Source organism: Dendrobium catenatum, unplaced genomic scaffold (genome assembly GCF_001605985.2).
Source record: "Dendrobium catenatum unplaced genomic scaffold, ASM160598v2 fragScaff_scaffold_743, whole genome shotgun sequence".
Classification (NCBI taxonomy): Eukaryota; Viridiplantae; Streptophyta; class Magnoliopsida; order Asparagales; family Orchidaceae; genus Dendrobium; species Dendrobium catenatum.
In genome coordinates, this window is record NW_021319205.1 from 4,899,320 (window position 1) to 4,926,018 (window position 26,699).

General features: G+C 35.4%; 1 protein-coding gene across 1 annotated transcript in view; it reads left to right on the forward strand.

Moving 5' to 3' along the window:
- LOC110093280 (ABC transporter C family member 2) overlaps positions 1-26,699 on the forward strand; it is a 77,214-nt gene that overhangs the window by 17,551 nt on the left and 32,964 nt on the right. The window contains exons 9-23 of the mRNA XM_020818118.2: positions 2,663-2,719; positions 3,383-3,448; positions 6,497-6,571; positions 6,706-6,813; positions 7,071-7,205; positions 9,072-9,178; positions 9,379-9,472; positions 9,622-9,789; positions 15,858-15,998; positions 16,162-16,368; positions 16,450-16,548; positions 16,708-16,860; positions 18,566-18,951; positions 19,638-19,818; positions 19,967-20,290. Coding sequence (XP_020673777.2) covers positions 2,663-2,719; positions 3,383-3,448; positions 6,497-6,571; positions 6,706-6,813; positions 7,071-7,205; positions 9,072-9,178; positions 9,379-9,472; positions 9,622-9,789; positions 15,858-15,998; positions 16,162-16,368; positions 16,450-16,548; positions 16,708-16,860; positions 18,566-18,951; positions 19,638-19,818; positions 19,967-20,290 — 2,301 coding nt within the window. The remainder of the gene's footprint in view (positions 1-2,662; positions 2,720-3,382; positions 3,449-6,496; positions 6,572-6,705; positions 6,814-7,070; positions 7,206-9,071; positions 9,179-9,378; positions 9,473-9,621; positions 9,790-15,857; positions 15,999-16,161; positions 16,369-16,449; positions 16,549-16,707; positions 16,861-18,565; positions 18,952-19,637; positions 19,819-19,966; positions 20,291-26,699) is intronic.

Sequence of the window (26,699 nt, forward strand, 5' to 3'; positions counted from 1 at the left end):
TTGCTTACAACACCTTCTCAAAATGATTGAGCACAATATAATAGTGTATAGTTGACACACAAGTTTTTTTAAATTAGATAGATGGTCATGTTAAAAAAGGTTTTAAAAAATTTGATTCGACGTGGAAATTTCTCAAGATCATACCTCTGCTGGGTGCATGAATGTTATGTAGATCTTCGGGATAGTTATTGTTGCATCTTTTATTTTTTTTTAATTAACTCAATATTATGACTTACTAGAGTTGACATGATTTAATCATCAACTCTAATACCAATTTGATGTAAGAAGATTATGGGTTTATGCTACTAATCATCAAAAAATGAATTCAACACATTTCACATTTGCCAAAATTCCAATCACTACACAAACCAATGATTGAAATATCGTGAAAGAAGAACAGTCTCACCCCTAGATAAGGAGGCTTGCCTCTATAAGTATTAATCCACATCTATGAAGCACTTGAATAATATACATTTAGCGCACACATAATAAAAGAAAAGATTTAATACTCAATATACAACTAATTTTATGTCCCTCAAGGGTCTATTCATAGCCTATAAATGATACAAAATGAGAAACTTCTCACAATTAATTCAAATATTGCAAGTTTCAATTCATCATATTATGAATTCAAACAATATTTCATAAAAAGTCTAATTTTTAATTTTAAATTCCAAGCCACAAAGTGAGCATCACAAATAGGGACCAAACATAGCTAAAATAGTGGGCCCAATACAACAGAGGCAACAATTAGGGTGAATCATGTGGCAGAACTTCAGAGGTTGTTTGTGATCACTTTATATATATATATATATATATATATTGTTTTTGTCCTTTTTTATTTTATTTATGTTTTGATATGAAATAATGATATGCTTGTTTCCCAAATATATGCTATTTTTGTTTTGATTGAATATCACACTAGTCAATTTTTGTTTTGCGATTTGGAAGAGGATGATGGCGCTGTGTTAAGAGGTTTTGGTGGACAAGATGGAGATGCAATTGACTTTGACATGGGGTGGCATGCAACGAGTGTGAGCTTGGAGGGTGGCAGATGTGGGATTGGCCGACAATGGGGGCGGGCATGAGGTTGGGCTTGCTGCAGGCACAATTGTCGATGGTTGACGTAGGCTAGGCTATTGGCGGGTGTGGGCTAGATGACATAGTGCACAAGGTCAAGTACCTGAGAGTTTGTATTTTGAAAATGATGAAAACACCTAAAAATTTATTTGGGTGTTTTTAAAAATAACTTTAAAAATAGAAAAGAAAAATACATACAAAACTCTAACCAAACAATAGATTTAAAGTTATTGATGATTCAACTTTTTTGATGGTGAAGCGGTAGCGATAGGTTTGATTTACAAACATTAATACTGATATAGTGAAAATCACATAAACAACGGTAACAAGGGAAATAATGTTTAGTCAAAGTAGAGGCCCAACACTGTTGCATGAACAGTGTGGGAGGAGATGGATATATTAACTTTAAATGCTTCAAACTTATTGTTCCTACTATATTTATCCTAGACTCTTAGGTTCTTATATTGATTTGTTTAGGTAAAATTTCCCTCTTCTAGGCTTTGTTTCTTTGGACAACTTTTTATGAGGCTGTCCTATATAGAGGTGTAAACGAGTCAAGCCGAGTATTTGCCTAATCGAGCTAAGCTTGTTTAGTTCTTATTGAGCTTGAGCTCGATTCAAGCTCATTTACTAAGCTCGAGCTTGACTCATTACAAAATTTATAGTATCAAGCTTGTTTGGAAAGCTCGAGCTTGACTCAATTATTGAGCTCCATTTCTTAATTTTAAATTAAAAATCTATGTTTTTTATTTTTAATATAGAATTAATTTTAAAATGTTAAAATATATTATATAATGTTAATTTAAATTAATTTTTAAATATATTTTAAGTTAATCGAGCGGCTCAACAAGCTTTTGAGTTGAGCCATATTTAGCTTGAGCTTGATCTCGTTTAATATATGAGCTCGAGTATAGGCTCGAGCTTGAACTCATGGTTCAATAAGCTTGACTCGTAAGCTTGTTAACGAGTTGAGCTCGAGCTGGCTCAACTTACTTACAACCCTAGTCCCATGCATGCTTATCTCGCAGGAATGTTCTTCTTTACTACTTTCAAATATTTTAAATCAATAATTTTATTATGTATTAGTTATTTAAGTTTGCGAGTTGTTGAATAGAACTGTGATCTATCTTATACATCAGCATAGATTTGTAAGACTATAATATTGTTGTTGTAGTCATGTGTTAATGACATTTTTGGAAGGGTTTCTTAGAAGTTATTTCTCTTATTTAGTTTTATTCAGTTATTTATTATTTCGGTTTTCAAGTTCTTTCTGTTGGGATAAGGCTAATGGTGATGATAATGATTTCATTAGTTACGTAAAAGCCTTTTCAATATTTCAACATTTTTTTTTTCTTATCTTGCTTAGTTGATGAGCATGTTAAAAATTTGAGTTTTAGTATTAAAAAGGTTAAATTTGGATATAAAGTTGGTAAGCCCTTTTCAGGTTCTTTTTTTTTTTCAATGAACTTACCATGCAAACTTTGTGAGGCTTATGATTAAGATTGCACCTTGTTTGTGAAGCATATCACTCTACTGAATTGCTAATTGTATGTTTTTTACTTTTACAAAAAATTACATGCAGATCGGCAATGATGTATCTCAATTTGTTGGTCCACTGATTTTGAATCGCCTTTTAAAGGTATGATATCTTCTGATCTCAGCTAATTTTGTTTTGAATCCATATTTATTAGTCATTTCAATTTCTCTGGTACATAATTTCTTAAGCTCTATCAATGACAAGGTTATATAGGCATTGGGTAGGCCATTTGCTAACTTTTCAAGGGTTGGCCATGCGCTATAATCATCTTTCACAATGCTGATATATTTATTGCTTCATCTGGCTTTAGCATGCTGGGGTATGTTCTAAGGGGTTATTTTGCCAAGAGTGTATTAGAAAAAAAATTTCAACATTTTTTCAGTAATTTTTCCTCTTGATGGTTTATTGAGATCGTTAGATGCAAAAAGTAACTTTATTATTATGTTGGAACCTTGTCGTTGAGCAGAGAAAAGTGTAGATTTTCTTGAATTCTGCGGGTAACTGTTTGGGCTATGTTCTGATTCTTAGCTGGTTAATATTTTCCCTAAATTTTCTTATTAAAGCTTGTGTGTGCCATGGGTTTTTGCTTGTGGAGTGGGTACAGGCACTTTTTTCAATTAAATCTATCTAGCTGATATCTTTTGTTTATTTTCTTTTTATTTTTTGTCTAACAGTAGTTGTAAAGTTACTATTGATTCAACTATTTAGTTTGTTTCTCATTACTTCTCAAATGTTAGTTGTAATTTACTTGTATTCAATTGTCAGTCCATGCAAGAAGGAGAGCCAGGGTGGCATGGCTACATCTACGCCTTCTCAATATTTGCGGGAGTGGTATGAGTTTAAATCTTTGGTTATTGTTCTTTCGATGAACCATTTCATAATATATTTGCTTTTGTACTTGCTAGTTGATTGTAGATTAGAATTATCCCTTTATGGAGATCGCATATGTAACTGCATGCAATATTAGGAATTATATAAATCATTGTTCTCTTATAACGAATTGAAATGTACTTTTGATCTGTAACCTGATTGCCTGAATACATATTTCTAGTGGTCTTTTCATGTGACTACTAAGAACTAATTGAGCTTCTGTTTCAGCCCCATAACCGTTAGGAGTTGCTGAAAGTTGCATAGTTTTTTTACTTTTAATGACAAAAATACCTCCATGTTATATTTTTTTTTCCTTTTTTCATTTTTTTCCTTTTTACTCCTTTGATATTTTAGTGTCACTGTCCAAACAAATTTATCTCTCCTACTAGACTTGCTCATAAGATGGAGTAGCTCCGGTGGTAGATAAGATAAGAAATAGTCGACTTAGATGATTTGGTCACATAAAATATCGGCCTTCCGATGACCCTGTTAGGATAGTAGATGCATAAGATTCGGTCTATGTTAAGAAACGTAGAGGTAGAAGTGTAGAACTAAAAAGACTGGGCTAAAATGTATTAAAAATGCCTTTTTTTATTAGGCTTTAATGAGAATTTAAATTTTAATATGACATAATGGATAAAAAATATTCATTTAGCTGACCCACTTAATGGGATAAAAGATTGTTGTTGTTGTACTTACCTTGTTCATTCTTGCGTGTGTGCCACCTAGCTTTTCTTAATGGCTATAAGACAATTGGTATTATTCTCATAGGTGTTGGTAGAAAAGGAACTTACACTTCGGGCTCTTTGGAATACAACTTTTATGGCCCTATATCATCCATCCATTAAGGCAATTTATAAAATCAACATAAATTAAAAATCTGTGCATAGATAATATCGAATCAACTAGTTTTGCATTGATGCCCTATCTATACCATAGAAAATCTATCATCTGCTTGCGATATTTCAAAACAAGTACCTTTTTCATTTACTTAGAACTACTTTTATTATTAATGCTACATCTTAGAAATATTGATTTAGAGAGGTAAGCCAGGCTGAGTAATGTAGGATGGTTTATGGTTAGGGTTTCCTGATGCAACGATCATGATGCAAGGTATGTAAATCAAGCAAAATAACTTGAAGGATTGATGCTATCAAATATTTATGTAATTTTATTTTTATTGAACAATATTATGTTTTATGTTCTTTTTTTTTAGCTATCTAATGATGTGAAAGCATCCAATGAATATGGTAGGTTGTGCATGGGGCTTGGTAGACCTTTGGTTTGCTGGCTCGATTAGTCCTTGGCTGCTGCTGGTTCACGGGTTGCCTGTTTTGGGGCATATGTTGATGGTTGGAGTTGAGCTCATTCTCTTAAGTTGCTTGAGTTGAAATTTTGTAGCTCATTAATGTTCTAAAGTTAAGCTCATTAAGTTGGATTCAATTTTGGAGTGGACTTGTCCCTTCTCCTTGCCCTTTCTTCTTGTCTCTTGGAAAACCGTGGCTTATTATTTTGTGTTGGCTGAATTCCGTGCCTTGGCTGCTGATTCCGAGCATTATTTCCTTGGTTCCCACGTTGGCTGTTGGTGTTCCGAGCTGGGGGTTTCCCGTGGCTTTTGATGCCTCGGTTCCGTGTGGTTCCCGTGGTTGCTCCTTCGGTTCCTGAGCTAGGCTGTTTTCAGTGAAAAGCAAATGGGGAAATTCCATAATTTGATGCTTAGATTCTTGTGGAAATTAATTAAAGTGGCTGTTGTTATTCTTCTATATTGTCTATAAATATAAGAAGTTTTTGTAAAGATGGGAGTTGATTATTGTGAGCAAATTTGCTATTAACCTGCGGGTTATTGGAAAAGCTTGCGAGCTTGTTCCATTCTTCTTCTCATCCCCTCTGGAAATCTTGCGAGCTCTTTCCACCCTTCGTCTTGGCTTCTAGCCTCTTTTGTCTCTCTGGAAGTTCCACTCCATATGTATCCTTCTTCTTGAGCTTTGGTGGTGATTGTTGGTTGATTTGGAAGCATCTCTTGGAAGAATTGGACGATCTTGCAGTGGTGGACCATCGGTTTGCTAGCCCTATGCACTTATCTTATTTAACCTACAATTCGATGCATGTGAGGAACCTGCTCTGACGGTTGTCTGAAGATAGCATTGTTTTTTTTTAATTTTCTTTGTTTCTTAAAAAGTCTCTTCGTGTTTTCTTGTTGGATTTTGAGTGTTTTAGTTGACTACTTCTATTTTAATAGAATCTGGTTTGAGTTCTATCCATTGTTCTCTTTGTGTCACTTTTCTTGCACTTGTGCTTACATCAAGGATTCTTAGTTCACAAGCCACTGAATAAGCCAAGTTGCTGCTTTCTTTAAATACAAATAGTAAATATGAGAATTTGGATCCAAAAAATAATGATATGATTGAATAAATCCTAAAGAAATCAACCAAAATTTTGAATAATGTAAAAATCAACACCACAAATAGATTTCAATTTGTGTTGAATTTGAACAAAATAAGGAGCCTAACAAGCCAATAAAAAAGTAAGTAGATGAAATAGGTTAAAGAAAGCAGTTACTAAAAAAAAGAAATTCATCACCTGTAAACTGTCTATTTCCTATTGCTTTTTAGAAGGGCTTCTAATGTCTATATGCCTGAAAGCTATCATATCTTGCAGACTTCTCATCTCCATAAAACTGGGATTATTCATGAACAAGCATGAAGTGGTGCTCTTATATTAGACATTATCTACTTATTCTACAATGCAATATTTGTCTCATAACCTGTGCACATGCATTAAAAACAGTTCGGAACCACATTGTTACCAAGATATCCCATTTATGCAAATTATAACTAACTTTTCATATGTGAAAACTATCAAATTCACTCATGGATTTCATTTGCCGAGTTCTGATGAAATATACTTTTTTCTACTTTATTTAGTTGCTTTTTTCCTGTAGACCTGTGAATTTAATGATGTAAGTTTGCTAAGCTTGGTTTTTATATTTTTTTTTATTTGCTTGACCAGTCATTAGGAGTGCTATTTGAAGCTCAGTACTTCCAAAATGTGATGCGTGTTGGCTTTCGGTTAAGGTCTACCTTGGTATGTTTTTTTTTTTTTTCGTTTGAACTAGCCTCAATTTTCTGGTTTATGTGCATTACAATTTTATATTAATGACAATCATATTAATTATTAAATGGCAACCTGAACAGTATTAATTATGATTGTCATTTCAGGTTGCTGCTGTGTTTCGTAAATCATTGAGACTAACACATGAAGGCCGAAGAAAATTTGCATCAGGAAAAATAACTAACTTGATGACAACTGATGCAGAATCACTTCAAGTAGGTAACTCATGCGATTGAGAGCTGCTAAAATCCAATGTTCTGAACTGAAACACATGAAAAGTTTTACTACTAGTTTTTATTCACTTTATATCCCTTATATCTTGAACATTCCCATCAGTTCAATACTGTTTAGTGATTAAATTGCACAAAATAAATTGTTAATTTGAGTTATGATCAATGTTCGCATATTTGCATTTAAGATATGGCAAACAATCATCGTTGTACTAATTATAATTCTGACAAATCTCTTACAGCAAATCTGTCAGCAGCTTCATAGTTTATGGTCAGCACCATTTCGCATTGTCATATCCATTGCACTTCTTTACAGTCAGCTAGGTGTTGCTTCACTTGTGGGATCAATAATTCTGGTTCTTATGTTCCCCTTTCAGGTAACGTTTTTGTTATTTTGGTATCAGGATAACTTAATTTGTCTTTCTATTTTTTGCATTAATCAATCCTTATTTCTTGATCAAATAAATACGGATTGGGATTTTACAGCACAATTTTTTTAGATAACGTATTCAGGCCTAGATTCATTAATATAGATTGTGAATAGAGAGTTCGTCATTTGATTTCTTCTTTGCTTAATTATATTTTGCTATAGATTCCGAGCAAGATATTATTCATTCAAAATCAGACAATTGTTGAAATTCCAAATGGTGGCCATTGTTACGGTTCTCAGTAGAACCGGACCAACCAAACCGGCCGAGGAGGTGCCAGTTCAGTTTTATAGGAGTCGGGCTAAGCTGCTTCCTTAATGTCCACCCAAGCATGGTGGGCCCCCATTGGGCGGCAATTAGAAAGGAAGGGGCGGTTAATGCTTAAGGAAGTAATTTGAAATTAGTTTATGTTAGATAGCTATTTATTCAGAAGAATTGCATTTAAAGAACATGAGATGCTAGGGTTAGGGCATGCATGTTTTGAGTTATTCTCTTGGAGTTCCTTGGCGTCTTGGGCTCTAGACTCATCGTCTATAGATTGGAAGAGAACGATCCTCCTCTCGAAGAATGATCCTCCTCTCGAATTGAGGATCAATGTCATCTTGCTGATTTCACCCAGATTTTTGTGTTGTTTCCGCTGTTTTGACCAATTATTACTTGGGTTGCTTGCGAACTCAAGTACTTCCTCTTGAATTACTTGCGAACTCAAGTATTTCCTATCAGGTTATGAAGCTACATAGAAGAAATGGCACAATAGTTTGGGATGAGATCCATGATGAGGGATGACACCAAACTATTAGGGCAAAGCTGTTGTGATGAAATGTGGTAAGTGACATGGGAAGTGAGGCAAATTAAGAGCATGAGCGCTTATAGCATAAGAATTGGGGCTGAAAAAGTAAATTAAAAAAAAAAAACCCTAAAATGCGTCTCCCATGTGTCCTATATATTCTCCCCTATGTTGGGTTGTATTGGACCTGTGTCTCACCTTAATTTGTGCTCAAAACACCTCCAAAATAATTAAATGTGTGAGACACCTATCACACACATGTTGGGTCATGTTAGAGATGTGTCCAATCCGTACATGAAAGGCATTTTGAATTCTCCATGTTTCATAGCCCTATTAGACTTGATAATCAAGACTATGTCCTTTTCCATAATTTCACTGAGTAGAAATTACTTCTACGTCCATCTAGAAATGGTCAACTGTTTTAATAAATATCTTTACCCAATTAACTTATTCCTAAACATTAGATCTGCTTTCTGAACATCAGATGTGCTTTACTATTTACAATTTCTCATTATAAGAAGACATGCTTGCCCTGCTCTGATTAGATGGTCTGATTGAATTTAATCAATTAGCTGCAAGGAAGCCTAATCTGTTTCATTAATTACTCATGTTGTTCCTGAAATGACTTTTCGTGTGATTCTTTTGATTTCTGTCTATTCTATTATCATTGATATCTCATAGAGAACTTCAAATTTAATGCCCCAAACGTCCATTGCAACTTACATGGTTTCTCCTGTGACTGCATTGAGAGCATGGTAAAACGCTTGTTTACTTCTTGTGAAATTCAACATATTGTGTTAAAGAGTGAAATACGATGAGTAACTTGAATATGCTATTTTAATTTACTACTTGAATGACTATATGCCACCTTATATTTGCCTGTTCATGTATGTAAATCTATTATCTTCGTTCCTTGATCCCTCAGCGTGGGGACTTCTTATATTGACTGATATACAGTTTGCCCTAGCTTTGCTATATGACACTCATATAAAAAACTAACCTTTGTTCTCATTCTTCATTTGTATCAGACATTCGTGATAAGCAAAATGCAGAAATTATCTAAGGAAGGCTTACAGAGGACAGACAAACGGATTGGTCTTATGAATGAAGTGCTGGCTGCAATGGATACTGTGAAGTATGTCTAAGATTTAATTAGTCATTTATACTACAAAGAAATCCACCAAATCAAATCAACACCTACGCACACACATAGACACCCTCAAACCAACTCCCTTTAACTTCATTGTATTCCCGCTATGACCACCTAGAAAAAAGCTTCCACCCACCATCAAGCGAATCTACTATTTATTTATGCTTACTTTCCAAAGTCAACAGATGCTATGCATGGGAGAAAAGCTTTCAGGCTAAGGTACAGAGCATTCGAAATGATGAGCTTTCCTGGTTCCGGAAGGCTCAGCTACTCGCAGCGGTATTATTCAGCTGCATCATTCAATTTTACTTTCTAATAATCCTCTTAAAATTTGTTCGGGTTCACGTCATCTATTAATGCACTGCTGATTTCACTCTTTGTGCGATAAAGAAAAGGTCATGATCCTAACTTACTATCATATTTTGCAGTGCAACTCTTTTATTCTGAACAGCATTCCAGTTGTTGTTACCGTGATATCTTTTGGGGTGTTCTCTCTGCTTGGAGGTGATCTGACACCAGCAAAAGCATTCACATCACTTTCTCTGTTTGCTGTTTTGCGTTTTCCTCTCTTCATGTTACCGAATTTGATAACTCAGGTTTGTACTCTCTTACTTTTGTAGATATGATCATGTAATTTTATTCAGTGCATTATAAATTCTAATTCTTTAGTTTTATGTGTTAACAAGTATTATGGTTTCTTTTCTTTTCATCTCTTGCTTGCCTGGGTTTAGAGGAGTCATACTGTTAGACCGGTCCATTGGACCGATCCTGCTGGTCCACACGGGACCAGCTCAGGCGGAGAACAGGCGGAGAGTTCCGCCTGTCGCGTAGGCCAATCGGGCCGCCAGCCAAAGCCAAGGGATTTTTTTTGGAAAGATTTGTGAGGGAATTGGGAGGGAAATTTGAATGTATGGACTGTTTAGGGATTTCCTTTTGATTTGTATGCATTAAATAGTTTGTTTTTCTAGGGTTAGGGCATCTTGAATTTGGTTGAATTTGGGATCTCTTAGGTTTAGGTTTTGGGCTCTAGATTCGTCTAGAGATTGGGAGAGATCGACCCTCCTCTCGAATAGAGTATCACTTGTATCTCGTTGTTTTCTTCCATTAGTGATTTTTTTCTCAATAAAAATTGTGGTTTTCCTGATTTTCCTCAATATTGTGGAGTTTTTTCGTTGTTTTCGTCAATATTGATAGGATTTACTTGAAATCTTCAAGTGTTTCCTATCACATACATAGTGTATGGAGCTGTCGTTAATGCAGGGTCTGAATAGAAATTGATGCATGTAATCTTAAAATCACATTTGCAAATAGGCAGTTTTCATGATATGAACCCTTTCTGATATGAACCCTGCTGATTTCACTCTTTGTGCGATGATCAACACCAAATTCAAAAGTACTTTATTTACCGTCGATGGCAGTCAGCATCGTATTTCAGTCAAATATTCGGTTAATCAGTTGAAGAAAGAGGATTGCTAATTTATTGGCTTTTCTTCTGCATGTTTGATTTGTACTTACAATGAAAATTTTAATCTAACATAATGGACTCGGGGAAAATGCTTGTAGCTAATATTTGAGTTGACCTGGCATAAAAGTGTGGCCTCTCTTGCTTCCATGGTAACACTTAGTTGGCACTAAGCCGCTAACTATGTTTGGGCGATGGCAAGTGAAACTCATTCACATTTATTATTCTAGCCATGCCCCTGGCTTTTCACTCTTCTAACAACAATAAAGGCTGACTATTTGTCGAGGCCCTGGAATATGCTAGACATCTCCGCAATGCGATTAGAAGGCCACATCATACGGAAGTTTTGTTTTTGTGCGACCCGAAGAACACCCTAAAAGGAGAGCTATTGTGGGCATTGGGCTCTCTCATGGTTTTTGAGAATGAAAAATGTCTAATCAATTGTTTCTTATGGCAGATGATGAAAAGTGAGAATAACTGTGTGACGTAGGATATGCAGTGAAGTTAGAGAAATCATCAGTAAATTGAAAGAAAAAAAACATATATCATAAACAGGAAATTCTCAAAGTTAATTGATGTAAAAAATCCTCAAAATATTGAGTTGCTGAATTGTCAAGGCAAGAAAGCTGGAAATTCAAAATAAGGGATCTTTGAAGTAGTCATAATTTAATTAAACAAATCAGTAATGAAAGTACATTATGATGTCCTATTTATAAGAAATTAAACCCTAATTAAGAATGAAGGATTTCTTATCCTTATTAATTTTAAATTAATTTAAATTAAAAACAGATGATCAAGATGTTTCCATAAATGATAATGGGCCTAAAAAAGGCTTGAAAATAGTCTGCGTCAGCTTAATTGTTGCATGGTTTGACTCATTGGGAATGGCCTATAAAAAAACAAGTCTATTTGAATTAATTAGCTGACGAATAACTCTTCTTAGGGGAGATGAAGTATTGGAATTTCTCTAGAAGGCCAGAGGACTAAAATGCTTTTCATTGATAGAATCAAGGATTCTTTTGAAAACAGATAATTCAAGGTAGTGACTATCATTTTTATATGATTTTTGAGAATTTTATTTAAAATTTTGGTATTTGGATTTTCAAGAGATGTACCCTGGTGTATGCTTTTAGTGCAATCAAAAAATTTGGGAAGGGACCCAAATTTTTTTATCACAAAAACAAACTCTTTCTAGGATGATAAAAAGACATAAAATACTCAAAAACTTGACAAAATATAACTAACAAAATAAAACACAACTTTAATATTATAAAAGTACTTACAAACAAAGACTCTTACAAACTTGACTCAAACATGACACCCTAAACTTGCTTTCCAAAAGAAGAAGGATACAGGTGGGGTGGTCACTTGCGGAGAGACGAAACAGGTTAGAAGCCGAAAAGAAGGGTGGAAAGTACTCGCAAGTCTTTCCTAGAGGAGATGAAAAGGAGAATGGAACAAGCTCGCAAGCTTTTCCACAGGTTTACATTTCCAAAAATCAATCACATAACATTTATAAAACATCCCAAAACAACTATATATATAGGCATGAGAGGGGAATACAAACAGACCCTCATTAATTTAAAAGCTTATTTAAATTGAGAATATGAAAAGCCAACAACCATTCCAGGAAACAAAGCATCAAAGCCACGGAGAAGCCCCCAAACAGCCACGGGAAAGCAGCCCAGGAGGAACCTGAAGTGGTAGTCGCAAGAACCAAGGAGGCCCGCACGGAACCGAGGCACCAAAGGCACGGGAAGGCCACCCAGCACGGAAAACCATCAGCCAACCGGGGGAACTAAGGAGCCAAGGCACGGGAACCCAAGAGCCATCCACGGGAACCAAAGAGACAGCAAATGGGGGGAATGAACATCAATTTATGAGCTAAAAAGTCTCCCTACTAGACATTAATGTGCTGATATAAAATTTTCAACTCAACTTGTTTTGACTCATTCCTTGCCTACATCAGTTTTTTGCTTTAGTCATGTGTATGCTTTTTTGCTTTAGTCATGGATGTTCTCACTAGACATTTGAAGAGGTTGTAACCTGGTTTATGGATTTTGCGGGTGATATTCTTCTTGTTGATAAGACTAGAGAGGGAGTTGAAGATAAACTTGAATTATTACGGTCAACTTTAGAGTCTAAAGGTTTTCATTTAAGCATATCTAAAACAAATATATGGAGTGTAATTTTAGTAGTAATAGATCTACTAGGAGGATTGTGACTTTGGACGATCAAGTCATTAAAGGCTGATGAAGGCCATGTTGAAAGTGAATATCAACGGGAGGGGGACTCTACCTTTTAAAATGCCTCAAAATCTTGATAAAATATAAATATTTTTCAAGTGACCTCAATGTCACTCCGATGATGGCCGTATTGACAGTGAATCTTAATTAAAGAAGAACCTATCTTTTTAAACACCTCCAAATGCCAATATAATGCAAATTATATTTAAGTGACTTCAACATCACCCAAATGATGGACATATTGATGATGAATATCAGCCGAAAGGGTCAATTTAAAAAAAAACTATCAAATCTATACAAATTCAAATGTTTAAAATGAAATTAATTATCTAAACCTTAAAGCGAAACTTATTTATCCTCCACAATCATTTGGCGAGGGCAATGAACTAAAGAATAACTTCAGCTCACAAGTAGCCAATGCCTAATTGATAATATTACTATGATTCATTCTTAAACAATCTCTTGTTAGTAAGGACATAACTAAGGTCTTCTAACTAGTGATTTGGCCCAATGGCTCCACTGAATCGGTGGTTTAGACAAACCACTGCGTAGAACTGTTGGTTTAGCCCAACATCTCCACATTGTAAATTATGACCAAAGCCCTCTAACTAAGTGGTTTGGCCCAACTACTTTACTAAATTATGGTCAAGACTAGTGCTCGTATGTTCCCTAATGACTATAAACCTTGAGCAATGAATCATTGCATAGGCTTAATATGATACAAAGCCCTTTGTTAGCTAAAATTGACTTGAATTTGTCCCTTAGATAAAGTTCCAGCTAGGTCTACAAAGTACCCTTGCACAAAAAATTCATGGCTCCCGATAAGAATCCTTCGGTCAGGTTGGGTCGATAACATCCTCTAGCTAAGTAAACTAGGGATTATGATAACCTTGCACAACGAAATTATGTGATCTTAATCAGGTTCGTCATCATTCTCCCCACCATCCATTTTAAATGAATTGGTGGTAAATTTCTAATTCTAATTTTAAATATCAAATATGTTGCTACTATACGTTAGGTATTAAGTGTCTATTTAATGACTAGCCTTAATTGAAAGTGCTCTTCGTCACTGAGAGGGATAATTAATCATAGGGGCTTGCGCCTATGGAAAACTTGAACTTAGATCTTAAAGTCATCGCATATGAGAACGAAATCTTTGGTTAGTGCTTTATCTCTACCTAATTTATCTTCTGAAAATTTTTCTTAGACTTAATTTGTTAAAACTCTACCCAAATCAATATAGAGAGGCTAGGGCACCCAAAGGTAAATTTGTCAGTGCCCACATATTTGTTTGCTTTCCTGTCTATTTTATTCATTTAATTTTTTATTCTGTTTTTTTTTTTTTAAATTACCCTCACAATTAGAATAGGGGAGGCAAAAAAGACACTTGGTATACATGAAGGGGTCATGCGAAACTTGAATTTTAGAATTGTCTACAATACTATTTAGGTAAACGTTAATGTTGATAGTAAGGGCATTAATATTTCCTAAAAATTACTTTTAGTTTGGGGGAATTTTTGAAGAATTTGTTTTGAGACGTTAAGTTTCAAATAAGATTTGATTAGGATTTACTTGAGTTGGGTAAGGTGGATAATTTGTCGGAGGGATTTTAGAATTGAGCAAGAATTTGAAGTTAATCTGGACTAAAGAAATAGAATTTTGAATGAATTGTCGAGTGATTCTAAGTGATGAGGTGGAGGGAGAAATGGATAAGGTACAGAAATTTCTTTTACCCTATTTTACCGTTGGCTGTCTAGAGAAAATGTTATAGAGGAGAGACATGGTGCGATAGGGTAAGAAAATGTAGGGATTTGATGTTGAAGGTGCAAATATATTGGAAATTGATGAAGATAAGTGAAAATTTGTATGAAAATTATGCAAAAACAATAGTATTTTTCCGACATTGCCAAATCAGTATATGATACACAATGAAAATAACAAAATGAATTCCAAGCTGTTGATGTTGAATCCTCGAGACATTCATCATCATCACCATTAGTCTTATTCCTATCTATTTGGTGACTACTTCGAATCCTGAAGACATTGAATTGCTGAATTCTCTTAGCAAGAAAATTAAAAAGCCAAAATAAGAACTTAAACAATTCTTCATGAAATTCATTAGATTTCAAGAAACAAATCAATAATGAAATTGCACAAATTAGATCCAACTTATGAAGAAACTAAACACTAATTGAGGATGAAGACAATCTTATTATGATTACATTACTAATTTATTTAAAATAAAAGGCAAATGATTCTGGTTACAGAAACGCATGAAGATCATTCTAGTTTAACGAATTTGTTACCTGATTAGTCTTCTTCATGTTGGCCTATGAAAAGTAGAGTCTATCTGAAATAATTTTCTGACATTACTGTATCAATCCATCCATGAACAATCGATTGATAGAACTCTTGTTATTACTTTTTGTTTTCACCGTTGTGTCTAACCCCCTGCTGACGGTCCCCCATATCATCTAGTAGAGAGCCAAATCTGTGCCTTGAGCTTTTCTAGTTTACTTGCCGCACAATTTTTTTTTTTTGGGTTAGGGATAAAGAGACAACCTAAGGAATTCTTTCTTAGGTTCATTAACATTGTTTCTTCTTGGATTCTTCAAATAACTCTCTAAACATTTTATTGCTCTGATATTGCAACAACACAGAACTGTTTGAATTTTCTTTATCACTTCCATCCTTTTCAAATTATCCTTGCACCATTTTACATGAAAATTAATTCTTCGATTGATCTATGAAATGCCCATGAGATTCTGATGACTATCTACCAACTCTTCCTTTCTCAATTGTAACTTTTATACAGAGTGAATCAACTGTTCCTGTCATTTATTGCTTTTTAATGCTGTATAACTTTTTCATTTAAAAAAATTTTAACTAATGGAATTGCCCTCCATTTGAACACTGTTTTGCAATGATATATGGTTTGTATATTCATTTTTGTCAGGTTGTGAATGCAAATGTTTCATTGAAAAGACTAGAAGACTTATTCTTGACTGAGGAGAGGGTGCTTATGCCTAATCCGCCTCTTGATCCTACTCTTCCTGCCATATCTATTAGGGATGGATACTTTTCCTGGGACTCAAAGGTTGCCATTTATTTCATTAAAACTCAAGAATATAACTATATGTTCATAAATTCTATCTGTTTTATGATATATCATCGTTTTAGTTGTGTTATTTTGAAAAAAAAAAACATTTGTAAGCTTTCTGCAAAACAAAAACTGAAGCTGAAATGCTGAAAACCTTTAGGAAGAGAGGCCCACATTATCAAATGTCAACTTGGATATTTCTGTTGGTAGCTTGGTGGCCATAGTTGGAAGCACCGGAGAAGGAAAAACATCTCTAGTATCAGCAATGCTTGGTGAACTTCCACCAAAGGCAGGATTCAATACAACTGTTGTCATTCGTGGCAGTGTTGCCTATGTTCCTCAAATTTCATGGATATTTAATGCTTCTGTAAGTTCTAGATTCGTAACATTTGTGTCTAGTAGTATATAGATATATGCATAATTCTAACTTGATTTCGTTGAATAACAGGTGCGGGACAATATTTTGTTTGGATCTCATTTTGAAGCCCGGCGCTATGAGGAGGCTATTGAAGTAACTGCTTTACAACATGACCTAGATTTGCTCCCGGTTTGTATTTTATTTATTTATTTTATAGTCTATGCAACCAATTTTCTCTTGAACTTCTTGATTACAATATTCAAATGCTTTTTCTTGCATATAAACTGATATGACTTTTGCAATTAAAATATCAGGTTTTTTTTGCACTTATCGCGTTGTTGCTTTTAGGGTGGTGACCTTACAGAAATTGGGGAGCGGGGAGTTAATATCAGTGGGGGCCAAAAGCAAAGAGTTTCCATGGCAAGGGCTGTTTATTCTAATTCTGATGTATATATATTTGATGATCCCTTGAGCGCATTGGATGCTCATGTTGGTCGGCAGGTAACCTTGCATCTCTCTGCCTCTTTTTATATGCTTATATCATTCATATGTGCATATTTCTATGTAGAAATTTATACATTTTTGTCCTCTTAGGAGGTCAATGGTCATCTTTCTGTCTTCAAGTTTCAAATCATGTCCTTAAAATCTAAGATCAAGTCCATCCATCTTCTTTAAGATCATTAAAGCTAAGAGTGTGTCTAATTTCATGCCTTGTTAATCTTATTTGATCATTTATTGGTAACATAAGAATTTCTGCATGAACGGCTTTGATTACTTAATAAAAAAAATTCATCACAATGAATAGCCTCTAAAAAACATGGAACTTATTATATGAGTTGCTCGTGATATTTAGAGAATATTTAATTGTTTTGATTGGATATACATGAAAGTGAACTTTTGATGAGCTTATATATGTTTTTGATCGAACTCATTTTTACTACATGAAAGTGATGAAACTCGTTCCATGAATAGTTTCATTTGTTGATGGAGAATAACTTTATGATACTTCATTTGAATATGTGTTTATATATATTATATTTATACTTATATATATTTATATAAATAATACATACCTACTTGGGATTGACTTTTCTGCTTCAAGGAGGAGAATGACCACTCTTATTCTATCTATATTTTGATTTATGATATACAAATATAACATCAAAACTATTCTCTCTTTACTATCATTAAAATCAAATTTACTTATAAAATCAAGATTTTATAAGATCATTTGATCATCAATTGAATACAACAAAATTTTCTCTTTGAAAGGTTTTCAATTAATATAAGAAGATCTTGAATATTCAATGTGCATAATCTTTCTTTCGAATTGACTTAATTTTTGTATTGATGAAATGCATGTGCAAAATTCGACCCTTAAGTGAGTTTGTATATGAGATCATGTCATCCTTGTTTTCTTTACATTCCTTGCTTAATGATTCAATTATTATTAAAGTTTATGAAATTGGATCTATTAGTAATTTTCATATCATGGATAAAACTCAATGTTGATATTTTGAGTTTGAAGAGCATATAAGGCTGTAGAAATAAAAATAAAATTGAGAGGAAAGTGATTTTTCTCATGACATTCAGATTTCAATGTTATGACCTTCATTATAACATCAAAATTACTTATCTATTTAGCATCATTAAAACAAGTTACATACATCCAAAATTATTTAATCATCAATTTGATGCATCCAAATTTCTCAATGGATGGTTTTGATTGGCTGAAAAGATGATTATGATGCATCTTACAAGTGGCAGTGAATTAGATATTTGTATCTTTAATATTTAGAAGTTATTTGATTATTTTTATTGTTGGAATAATAGATAAAACTAGATTTTTAAAATGAGTATTTATATGATTTTATTATCCATATTTTTGTTATGTGCTTGTTGAATTGTAATTAAAATTCGTGAAACTCGGTCATAAGAAATTTTCATTATGATAAAAATAAAAATGGGACTTCGAATTGTGAAATGCATAAAGCAATAAACATGAAATAGTGGAGATGAGTATTTTCCTCTTCTAAAAAATTCCATGTTGTGGGCTTTAAATGCAAGATCAAGGTCATATTCCATCTTCATAGTTTCCAGAACTTGTGATATGATTTCATTCATTGTTAAGATAATTTGATCAATTATTATATATTCTAATTTAATTGTTATATAATTCCCCCCTGATCTGTAATTATTTGTTCAGGTTTTTGATAGATGCATTAAGGAAACATTGAGAGGAAAAACCCGAGTACTTGTGACGAATCAGCTACACTTTCTTCCAAATGTGGATACAATTATTGTGGTTCATGACGGCATGGTCAAGGAGAAGGGCACCTTTGAAGAACTCAATAGTAATGGGTTCCTTTTTCGAAAATTAATGGAAAATGCTGGGAAGATGGAGGAGCAAGTTGATGAAAAGAAAAGTGAAAATGAAGGCGAAGAGGCTGCAACATCTACTGAAAACGGAGAAGTTATAAAGAGTGGGAATGGACTGGAAAACAAGAATAGTAAAGGAAAGAAAGGAAAATCTGTGCTTATCAAACAGGAGGAACGCGAAACTGGTGTTGTTAGCTTTAAAGTTGTTGATAGGTAATAGATTTTGGTTTTTAATCTTTCTTTGATTGGAATAATTTCATAGGATTACTCTTGAAACATGACGTGCCATGTCCAGTGAAAGAACGAACTGATTAATGGAACTCTGAATTACACAGATTCCCTCTTGGCGGAGTTTGATACTCTCAGCCTGATCTGATAAATCAAGTGATATGTTACTGAACTTACATATTTCCAATCTTGCCGAAGGCGTGCTTTTGCTTAGGTCTTCTATGATATAGATATTTCCTTTGCCTCATGTTTTAATGCATTCTTGCTGTTTCCTGCACTGTTTCTTTTATGTAGGTGTAGACTTTAGAGCACATAAAGATTATTTTGTTAGTTTTTATTACTCATGCAAAGCACCCAAGTATTTAAATCTCTTCCTAGCTTTGTAAGCCAACCTTTTTTTTTATTTTAGGTTTACTTTCTTTGTCCTTGATTGTCTCCATATTTATCCCAATATCCCGTACATTGTGCCCGTTATTCCCTTAACCAAGTGGTGCTCTGGTGGCTTTGTTGTTGTGAGAGCATATGACTGTTCTATTTGTATCAATATTACAAGCCTTCTCTCTTTCAAATTCCTGCATATGGTTGATATCTGACTTGTTTTAAATATGCTCCTTGATTAGATCTATAGATCTATTTTTACTGTTATTTAAACGTTTATATAACTCTTGTAGGTATAAGAATGCCCTGGGTGGGCTCTGGGTTGTCATGATACTTTTCTTTTGCTATGTCTTGACTGAAACTCTAAGGATTTCAAGTAGTACATGGTTAAGTGTCTGGACAGATCGAAGCTCTCCAAAGAGATACGGGGCTGGTTTTTACAACCTGGTCTATGCACTTCTTTCCTTTGGTCAGGTACTTTTGCTAGTTCTTAACATCATATACTTGAGTTTTTTGACTTTTCCTCTCCTTTCTTTTCTAGATGCTTTAAGTTATTAGCACATTATGAAGTAATATTATGTGAAGATTTGAAGATTAAACTAAATTATTTGCTTTTATTTAGGTACTAGTGACGCTGACTAACTCTTATTGGTTGATCATTTCAAGTCTTTATGCTGCCAAGAGGTTGCATGATGCCATGCTTAATTCTATATTACGAGCTCCTATGGTATTCTTTCACACAAACCCACTTGGAAGGATAATAAATAGGTTTGCAAAGGATCTTGGTGATATTGATCGCAATGTTGCTATATTTGTCAATATGTTTTTGGGCCAAGTTTCGCAGCTCCTTTCAACTTTTGTTTTGATAGGCCTTGTCAGCACTACTTCTCTTTGGGCCATAATGCCACTTCTGATTCTGTTTTATGCTGCGTATCTGTATTATCAGGTAAAAGGTCTCTATCAAATTATGGTGTTAGCCTAATGATTGCATATATATATTTGTCCTACTCTACTGTCCTTTTTTTTGTTATATGCTGATAATACTAAATGCCCTTGTCCTAAATTTGTAACACTAGTTTCTGCAGAAAACTTGCCATCAACTGAATCCATTGGATGTATTTCTTGTTTAATGTGGTGGTTTATACCATTTTAGACGTGCCTTAGCCAAAGTTATGAATTAGATATCCCTACTCCTATGTTTTCTTAAGGAACGTTTTATGCGGATAACTTGCCGTCAACTAACTGCATTAAAAAAGTGTGGAAAGTGGGTGGATATGTGTGGGTACGGCATCTCGAAAGTCACCATGGGTGAGCGTGGGTACCCAATTGGTAACCAACTAAGGGCTTTGGTCCCGAGCGGAGATTCTCCGTGCGATTGAAGGGGCGAAGAAGCATGTAAATAGGGAATGTCATCGTCAAAGGGGTGAAGAAGCACACAAATGGAAGAAAGATCAACAGCGTGCGGGCTAGAAGGAGCGAAGTCCAACGAGAAGGGAACACCGTCGATGGGACGTAGTCTTCCTTTTTCGCTTGAATTTGAGCAGCGGTTTTACCTGACATGCAAAATGAACTGCAGCAGGGAGTTCAAAATATAGTGCAATTTCGTTTCACTTTGCTCCATATCAAATCAAATAGCGTAAAATTAAAATGCAAGTATTTACTTTACTTTACATTCACTTTGCTACCAACCAAACAACCCCTTAGGTGTGATGAGAGATTTTCATCAGGACGTAGGTGCAAGAATCAACCTCTTCAGGTTTCTATGGTCTGTGAGGGGGAAAGAGGAGAACATGGATGAGCTAGAGGAGATCGTAGGGGAAACAGAGCAGTTACATCTAGACACACCATAAAGGTGAGAGAGAAAATCAGGGAACAACCAGTGGTGGTTTTGGTGGACAGTGGGGCTACAATTAACTTCGTGTTAAATTGGGTCGTGGATTAATTGAGGTTGAAGTTGGTGAAGACGGAAGGATGTGGGGTGATGATGAGAACGACTAAGAGAGGAGTCGGGGAATATGTAAAGGTGTGGTTATATATGATCTTGCAGGATATTCATATGGTGGAAGACTTCCTTCCCCTAGATTTGGGAAGTACGAATGTAATTCTGGGGATGAAGTTGCTATAAATCATGGGGAAAATGAAGGTTAACTGAAAGTCTTTGACCATGGAGGTCCAGGTAGAGACGAAGAAGATAGTGCTTCAAGGGGATGCTAGCTTATGCAAAATCATGGTATCACTTAAAACCATGCTCAAGATAATATAGGGTGCAGGCCTGGGGTACTTGGTGGAGTTACATAGCATAGAAGGGGTCTAGGAACAAGAGGTAGGGGAAATCTCGGTAGGGGTCCAACAGATTCTACAACAGTATCAGGATGTGTTCCGACAACCTATCGGACTACCAACATCACGAGAGCATGAGCATGCCATCAACATAAAAGATGGGACCTCTTTTATATAAGTGTTAAACCATATCGTTACCCCAAATTCAGAAAGATGAGATAGAGAGGTTAATCAAGGAGGTGATAGAAGTATGGATCATTAGGCCTAGTTTGAGCCCTTCTTGTCCAGTTCTGTTGTTGAAGAAGAAGGATGACAGTTGGAGGTTCTATGTGGATTACATAGCTCTAAACAAGAAAATAGTGCTAGATAAACTTCCCCTCCCAGTAATTGATGAACTCTTGGATGAGTGATTTGGGGTAGTGATCTTCTCCAAGATTGATTTAAAGTCGGGCTGCCATCAAATCAAGATGAAGGAAGTTGATGTGCATAAGTCGGCCTTTAGAAGACATGAGGGGCACCATGAGTTCCTAATGATGCTCTTCGGCCTCACTAATTCCCCAACCACCTTCCATTCCTCATGAACTAAGTGTTCCAACAGCACCTCAAAAGGTTTTTGTTGACCTCCACGTCAGATAAAAAAAGGAGAACAAAAAATTGAAATCATTACTTACCTCTGCCAAATCCTATATCCAACCGCTGAAATCTTGCGTGTACAGTCGCTCCATACCCTGCAATGGTGCCGTTGGGTCGTTTCACCCAATTTGTCTACTAAACCCCACTCTCGCTCGTGTTGTTAAAACGGGAGAGCAGACGAAGCCTTCCTGGGGTTTCCACGTAGAAATCCCGCAATTCACTCACTCTGTTCTTCATCCCCAATCTCCTCCTTCATACCTCATCCTAACTTGTCGCCTGCAGCCAGTTCATGCTCAAACTTCTGCAGTCGAAACCTCTTCCCTTGTGGGGCCCAACAAAGCTATGATTCCATATGTACAGAGAAGGAATTAATCGCTATTTAATTCCAATTTGAATTCAAAATAAGAGAGGGAATTAATTAAGGCAATAAGATTGTTTTGGGGGGAAATAGGATGAGCTTATTTAGAGCTATTTATTTTGTATTAAGGTAATGTTTGGATTGGAGTTTTGTTGTAGTACTTTTTGTGAGGGCTTCCTAGTGATGTCTAGGTTGTTTGAGAGAGTCAATCTATCTCTTAAAACGTAGATCACCTTTATCTTATTTTGAAATTGAAGTTATAATTCAAAATCAGTCGTCGTTTGGAGTATTCCTATAGTTTTCTCTTCTTTCTTTCACTGCTTTCACTTCCAAGGCATATTATATCCATCGGACTCTTCAACATATGTAAGGTTTTTCTTTGCTTAGATTTCTTCATGTGGTATTGTTTAGCATGCATCTAACATCTAATTCTCAGCAATGATACATGGAATACATCATGTATATCTGAAAAGTTAGCTAGCAGTGCTAATCTGTATGCAACTTTACTAATCTTTTCAATAATCTCAAATAGCCCTATAAATCTTGGACTTAACTTGCTTTCTTGATCACATCTAGCAACACTTTTCGTAGGCTTAACTTTCATAAACACAAAATCACCTATTTAGACAAACATCGTTCACAAAAACTTAAAAAAAAAAATCCTTCACAAAAACTTAAAAATAATCCCTTACAAAGAGTCTTAAAAATTATAAGAATATGAAGATATCAAGTGAAATCTACCCCTCTGATGTAGACAAAGGGGGGGTCAACACTTGTCCAAAATAAATCAAATTTTTGCTTCCCTTGAGTCTAGTAGTTCATCATATTTGAGCTAACTTTTTAGTTCATTTATGAGCTGGACTTTAGTTCATTTATTGAACTAAGGGTTAGCTCATTATGAGCTAACATTTTAGTTCATTTATTATCTTTTAATTATTGTCTTTTATGATTTTTATGTTTGTTTTAAAGTTTGTCTCTTGGAATTCTAAACCGGCCTTTGGAATTCCAAGATTTCTTTTTCCCATGGTGGCTCCTTGTATTCCACCATGGCTTTATTTGTTTGCCTCTTGGGATCTCACGGTTGGGCTCCTTCTTCCGTGACCGTCCCTCGTTTCCCGTGGCCGTGGCTCTCGGTACGTGCGGTTCTCCTCGTCTCCCGTGCTGTCTCCTTGGTTCCTGGTTTGGGTGTTTAACCGTGAGCTTGGGGGGGAGATTTCTATGTTTTAATGCTTAGTTTATTGTGTCAAAATTAATGTAATGTGTCTCTTTGTATTCCCTTTCATACCTATAAATATAGGGGATTGTTTATGTTTGAAGTTAGTTGAATGTGATATTTGATTTTTGGAAAAAAATCTATTAACCTGCGGGTTGCTTGGAAATCCTGCGGGCTCTTTCCAGCCTTCTTTCTCATCCCCTCCGGAAATCCTGCGGGCTCTTTCCAACCTTTCTTCTCGGGCTTCTAATCTCTTTCGTCTCTCCGCAGGTGCCACTCCACCTGTATCATTCTTCTCTAAGTGAAGCAGCTTTAGGGTGTCGTCTTTTAATTTTAAGTTTGCAAGTCGTCGTCGTTGTAATTTCTTCTTTTTTTAGTTTTATTTGAAATGTAAGAGTTTGTTCGTCTCTTTTCTCATCATTAGCCAATTTCGTCGGTAGAAGTCCGACTCTGTTTTTGTTAAGCAAAAAATATAGGCTCCCTATATTTTTTGCTTGCATCAGTTAGGGTATAAACAACTTATGTTCTTTTGGTCTTTGGGATGCTGGTTGTCTCTCGAGTTGGACTTTGGCTGCTTTGATTTTGAGCTAAATTCTTGGGAGCTACTTGGTTCTAGCTCATAAATGCTTGAACCAATGTTAGCTCATTAATATGAGGAGTTATTGCACTCGAAAGCTCATTATGTGGAGTTTGGAACCTTGCCTCTTCCCCTTCTTTGTGTCTCCTCGGTTCCTCCCTTGGTGTTGTTTCCGTGGATGGTTCTTCTCCCTCTGCTGGCTGCTGGTTCTGGTCCCCTTTGTGCCTTGTCGGTTTGTTCCTTGGTTGCTTTCCCGTGGCTCCTCTACCCAGTTCCTGTGTTGTTTTTTGGCTGTTTTTATGGAACTAATTTTGGTTGTTTGGGAGTTGTTTTTGGGCTGTTTCTGGACAGCTACTGGCCTTCCAAATTCCCCTTATTTTAATTACCTTAATTAATGGTTTTATGGTGGCTGTTTGGCTGCCCCTTTTCCCTTATATATATTAGATGTTTTGTAATAGAAAAGTGTTTTTAGAGGGTTGTTGTGTGCTGATTTTTGGAGTAAAAAAACCTGAGGGTAAAAGCAGCCACGGCAAGGCAACCAAGGAAGAAACCAAAAAAGGCAGCACATGAACCGGAACAGCCCACGGGAAGGAGCAGGGAACAACCACATGAAACAAGAACCAGGGAGAAACTGAGGAGACACAAAGAAGGGGAAGAGGCAAGATTCCAAACTCCTCATAATGAGCTTTCAAGTGCAATAACTCCTCATATTAATGAGCTAACATCAATTCAAGCAATAATGAGCTAGCACCAAGTAGATCCCAAATTTTTAGCTCAAAACCAAAGCAGCCAAGGCCCAACCCGAGAGCAGCCAAGACCCAAACCGAGAGGCAACAAGCAGCCCAAAGACCAAAAAAACCTATTTTGAACCCCCCCCCCCTTGGCCTACATCAATATTATTAATAGAATTAAAGTTGGATGGTTGAAGTGAATGCATCGGGCGTATTGTGTGATAGAAAAGTATATCTCAAACTTAAGGGAAAATCTATAAGATGGTAGTGAGACCTGCAATGCTTTACGGAACATAATGTTGGCCACTAAAAGAGAAGCATAAAATTTAGTTAAGTGTTGCAAAGATTATGATGCTTAGGTGGATGAGTAAGTTTACTCTTAGAGATAGAATGTTGGAGTAGCTCCAATGGCAGATAAGATTAGAAAGAGTCCCCTTAGTGGTTTGGTCACATAAAACGTTGGCATTCTGATCACCCAGTTAGGAGAGTAGATGTATTAGATTTGGCATATGGTAAGAAAGGTAGAGGTAGACCTACAAGACTTGGTTAGAAAATATGAAATGACATTTTTTTATTAGATTTAAATGAGAATTTGACTCTTAATAAGACAATAGAGAAAAAGGATTCATGTAGCTGACTCCACGTAGTGAGATAAAGATTTGATATTGTTATTGTTGTTATTATTGGACAATTACTAACATAACACTTGAAACTTAATTATTTACAAAGTAAACGCCCTACTACATCCATTTTCCAAATTATCACTCAAATATCAAAATTCATAACAAAATCCCAACCAATATTTTTTTTCACTTTTGTCATAGGTTCAACAGTTCAAAAAAATGACATGGAGTTAGTTTCATTAATAGTCAAACTTTGAGTGTAATGTATGTAATTCCCCAAAATATTAATGGTCCAAAATCTACAATATGCTTTAAGATTCAAGGATGTCAAGTGGTTTTTGTTGGGCATGCCAAGGGATAAAACCTTTCCTCATCTACAACTTAACAGCTTATTATTCAAACCTCATTGCTCCATAAACCTAACATCTCATTGTACAAGATACTCCACAAACCTCCAACTAACTGCGTTCTGTCATAACATGATAAACCCATTCATTGGAATCTCAAACAAACCAACAGATCGTACACTTGCTTCCGCATAAACACGACCATCCAGAAAGTAAACCTTTTAAACCTAAAAAGGTCATCAGGTTGCCAGAGTCACACAAACCATCCGCAAATAACATAAGCCGCAAAATAACAACAACGACACTATAGGTTTCCGGAATTTTGAAAAACCCATTCAAGGACCAAGATCAAACAGCTAGAATAACCATCAATTCCTTCAAAAGTAAGTTTTTTTTCCCACCACGACTGTGAAGACATAGCTTAACGAGAAAATAGAAAGAGACGTGCACAAGTGAAATATCTTTTTTTACCAAAAAATAAATTAAAATATCTTTACCCTCGCCAGTTACTTTGTTTATCTACAATACCACATCTAACTTTCGCTTTCGAGAAAAAACATTGTCCACACCTAAATAACAGCAATAGCACGAAT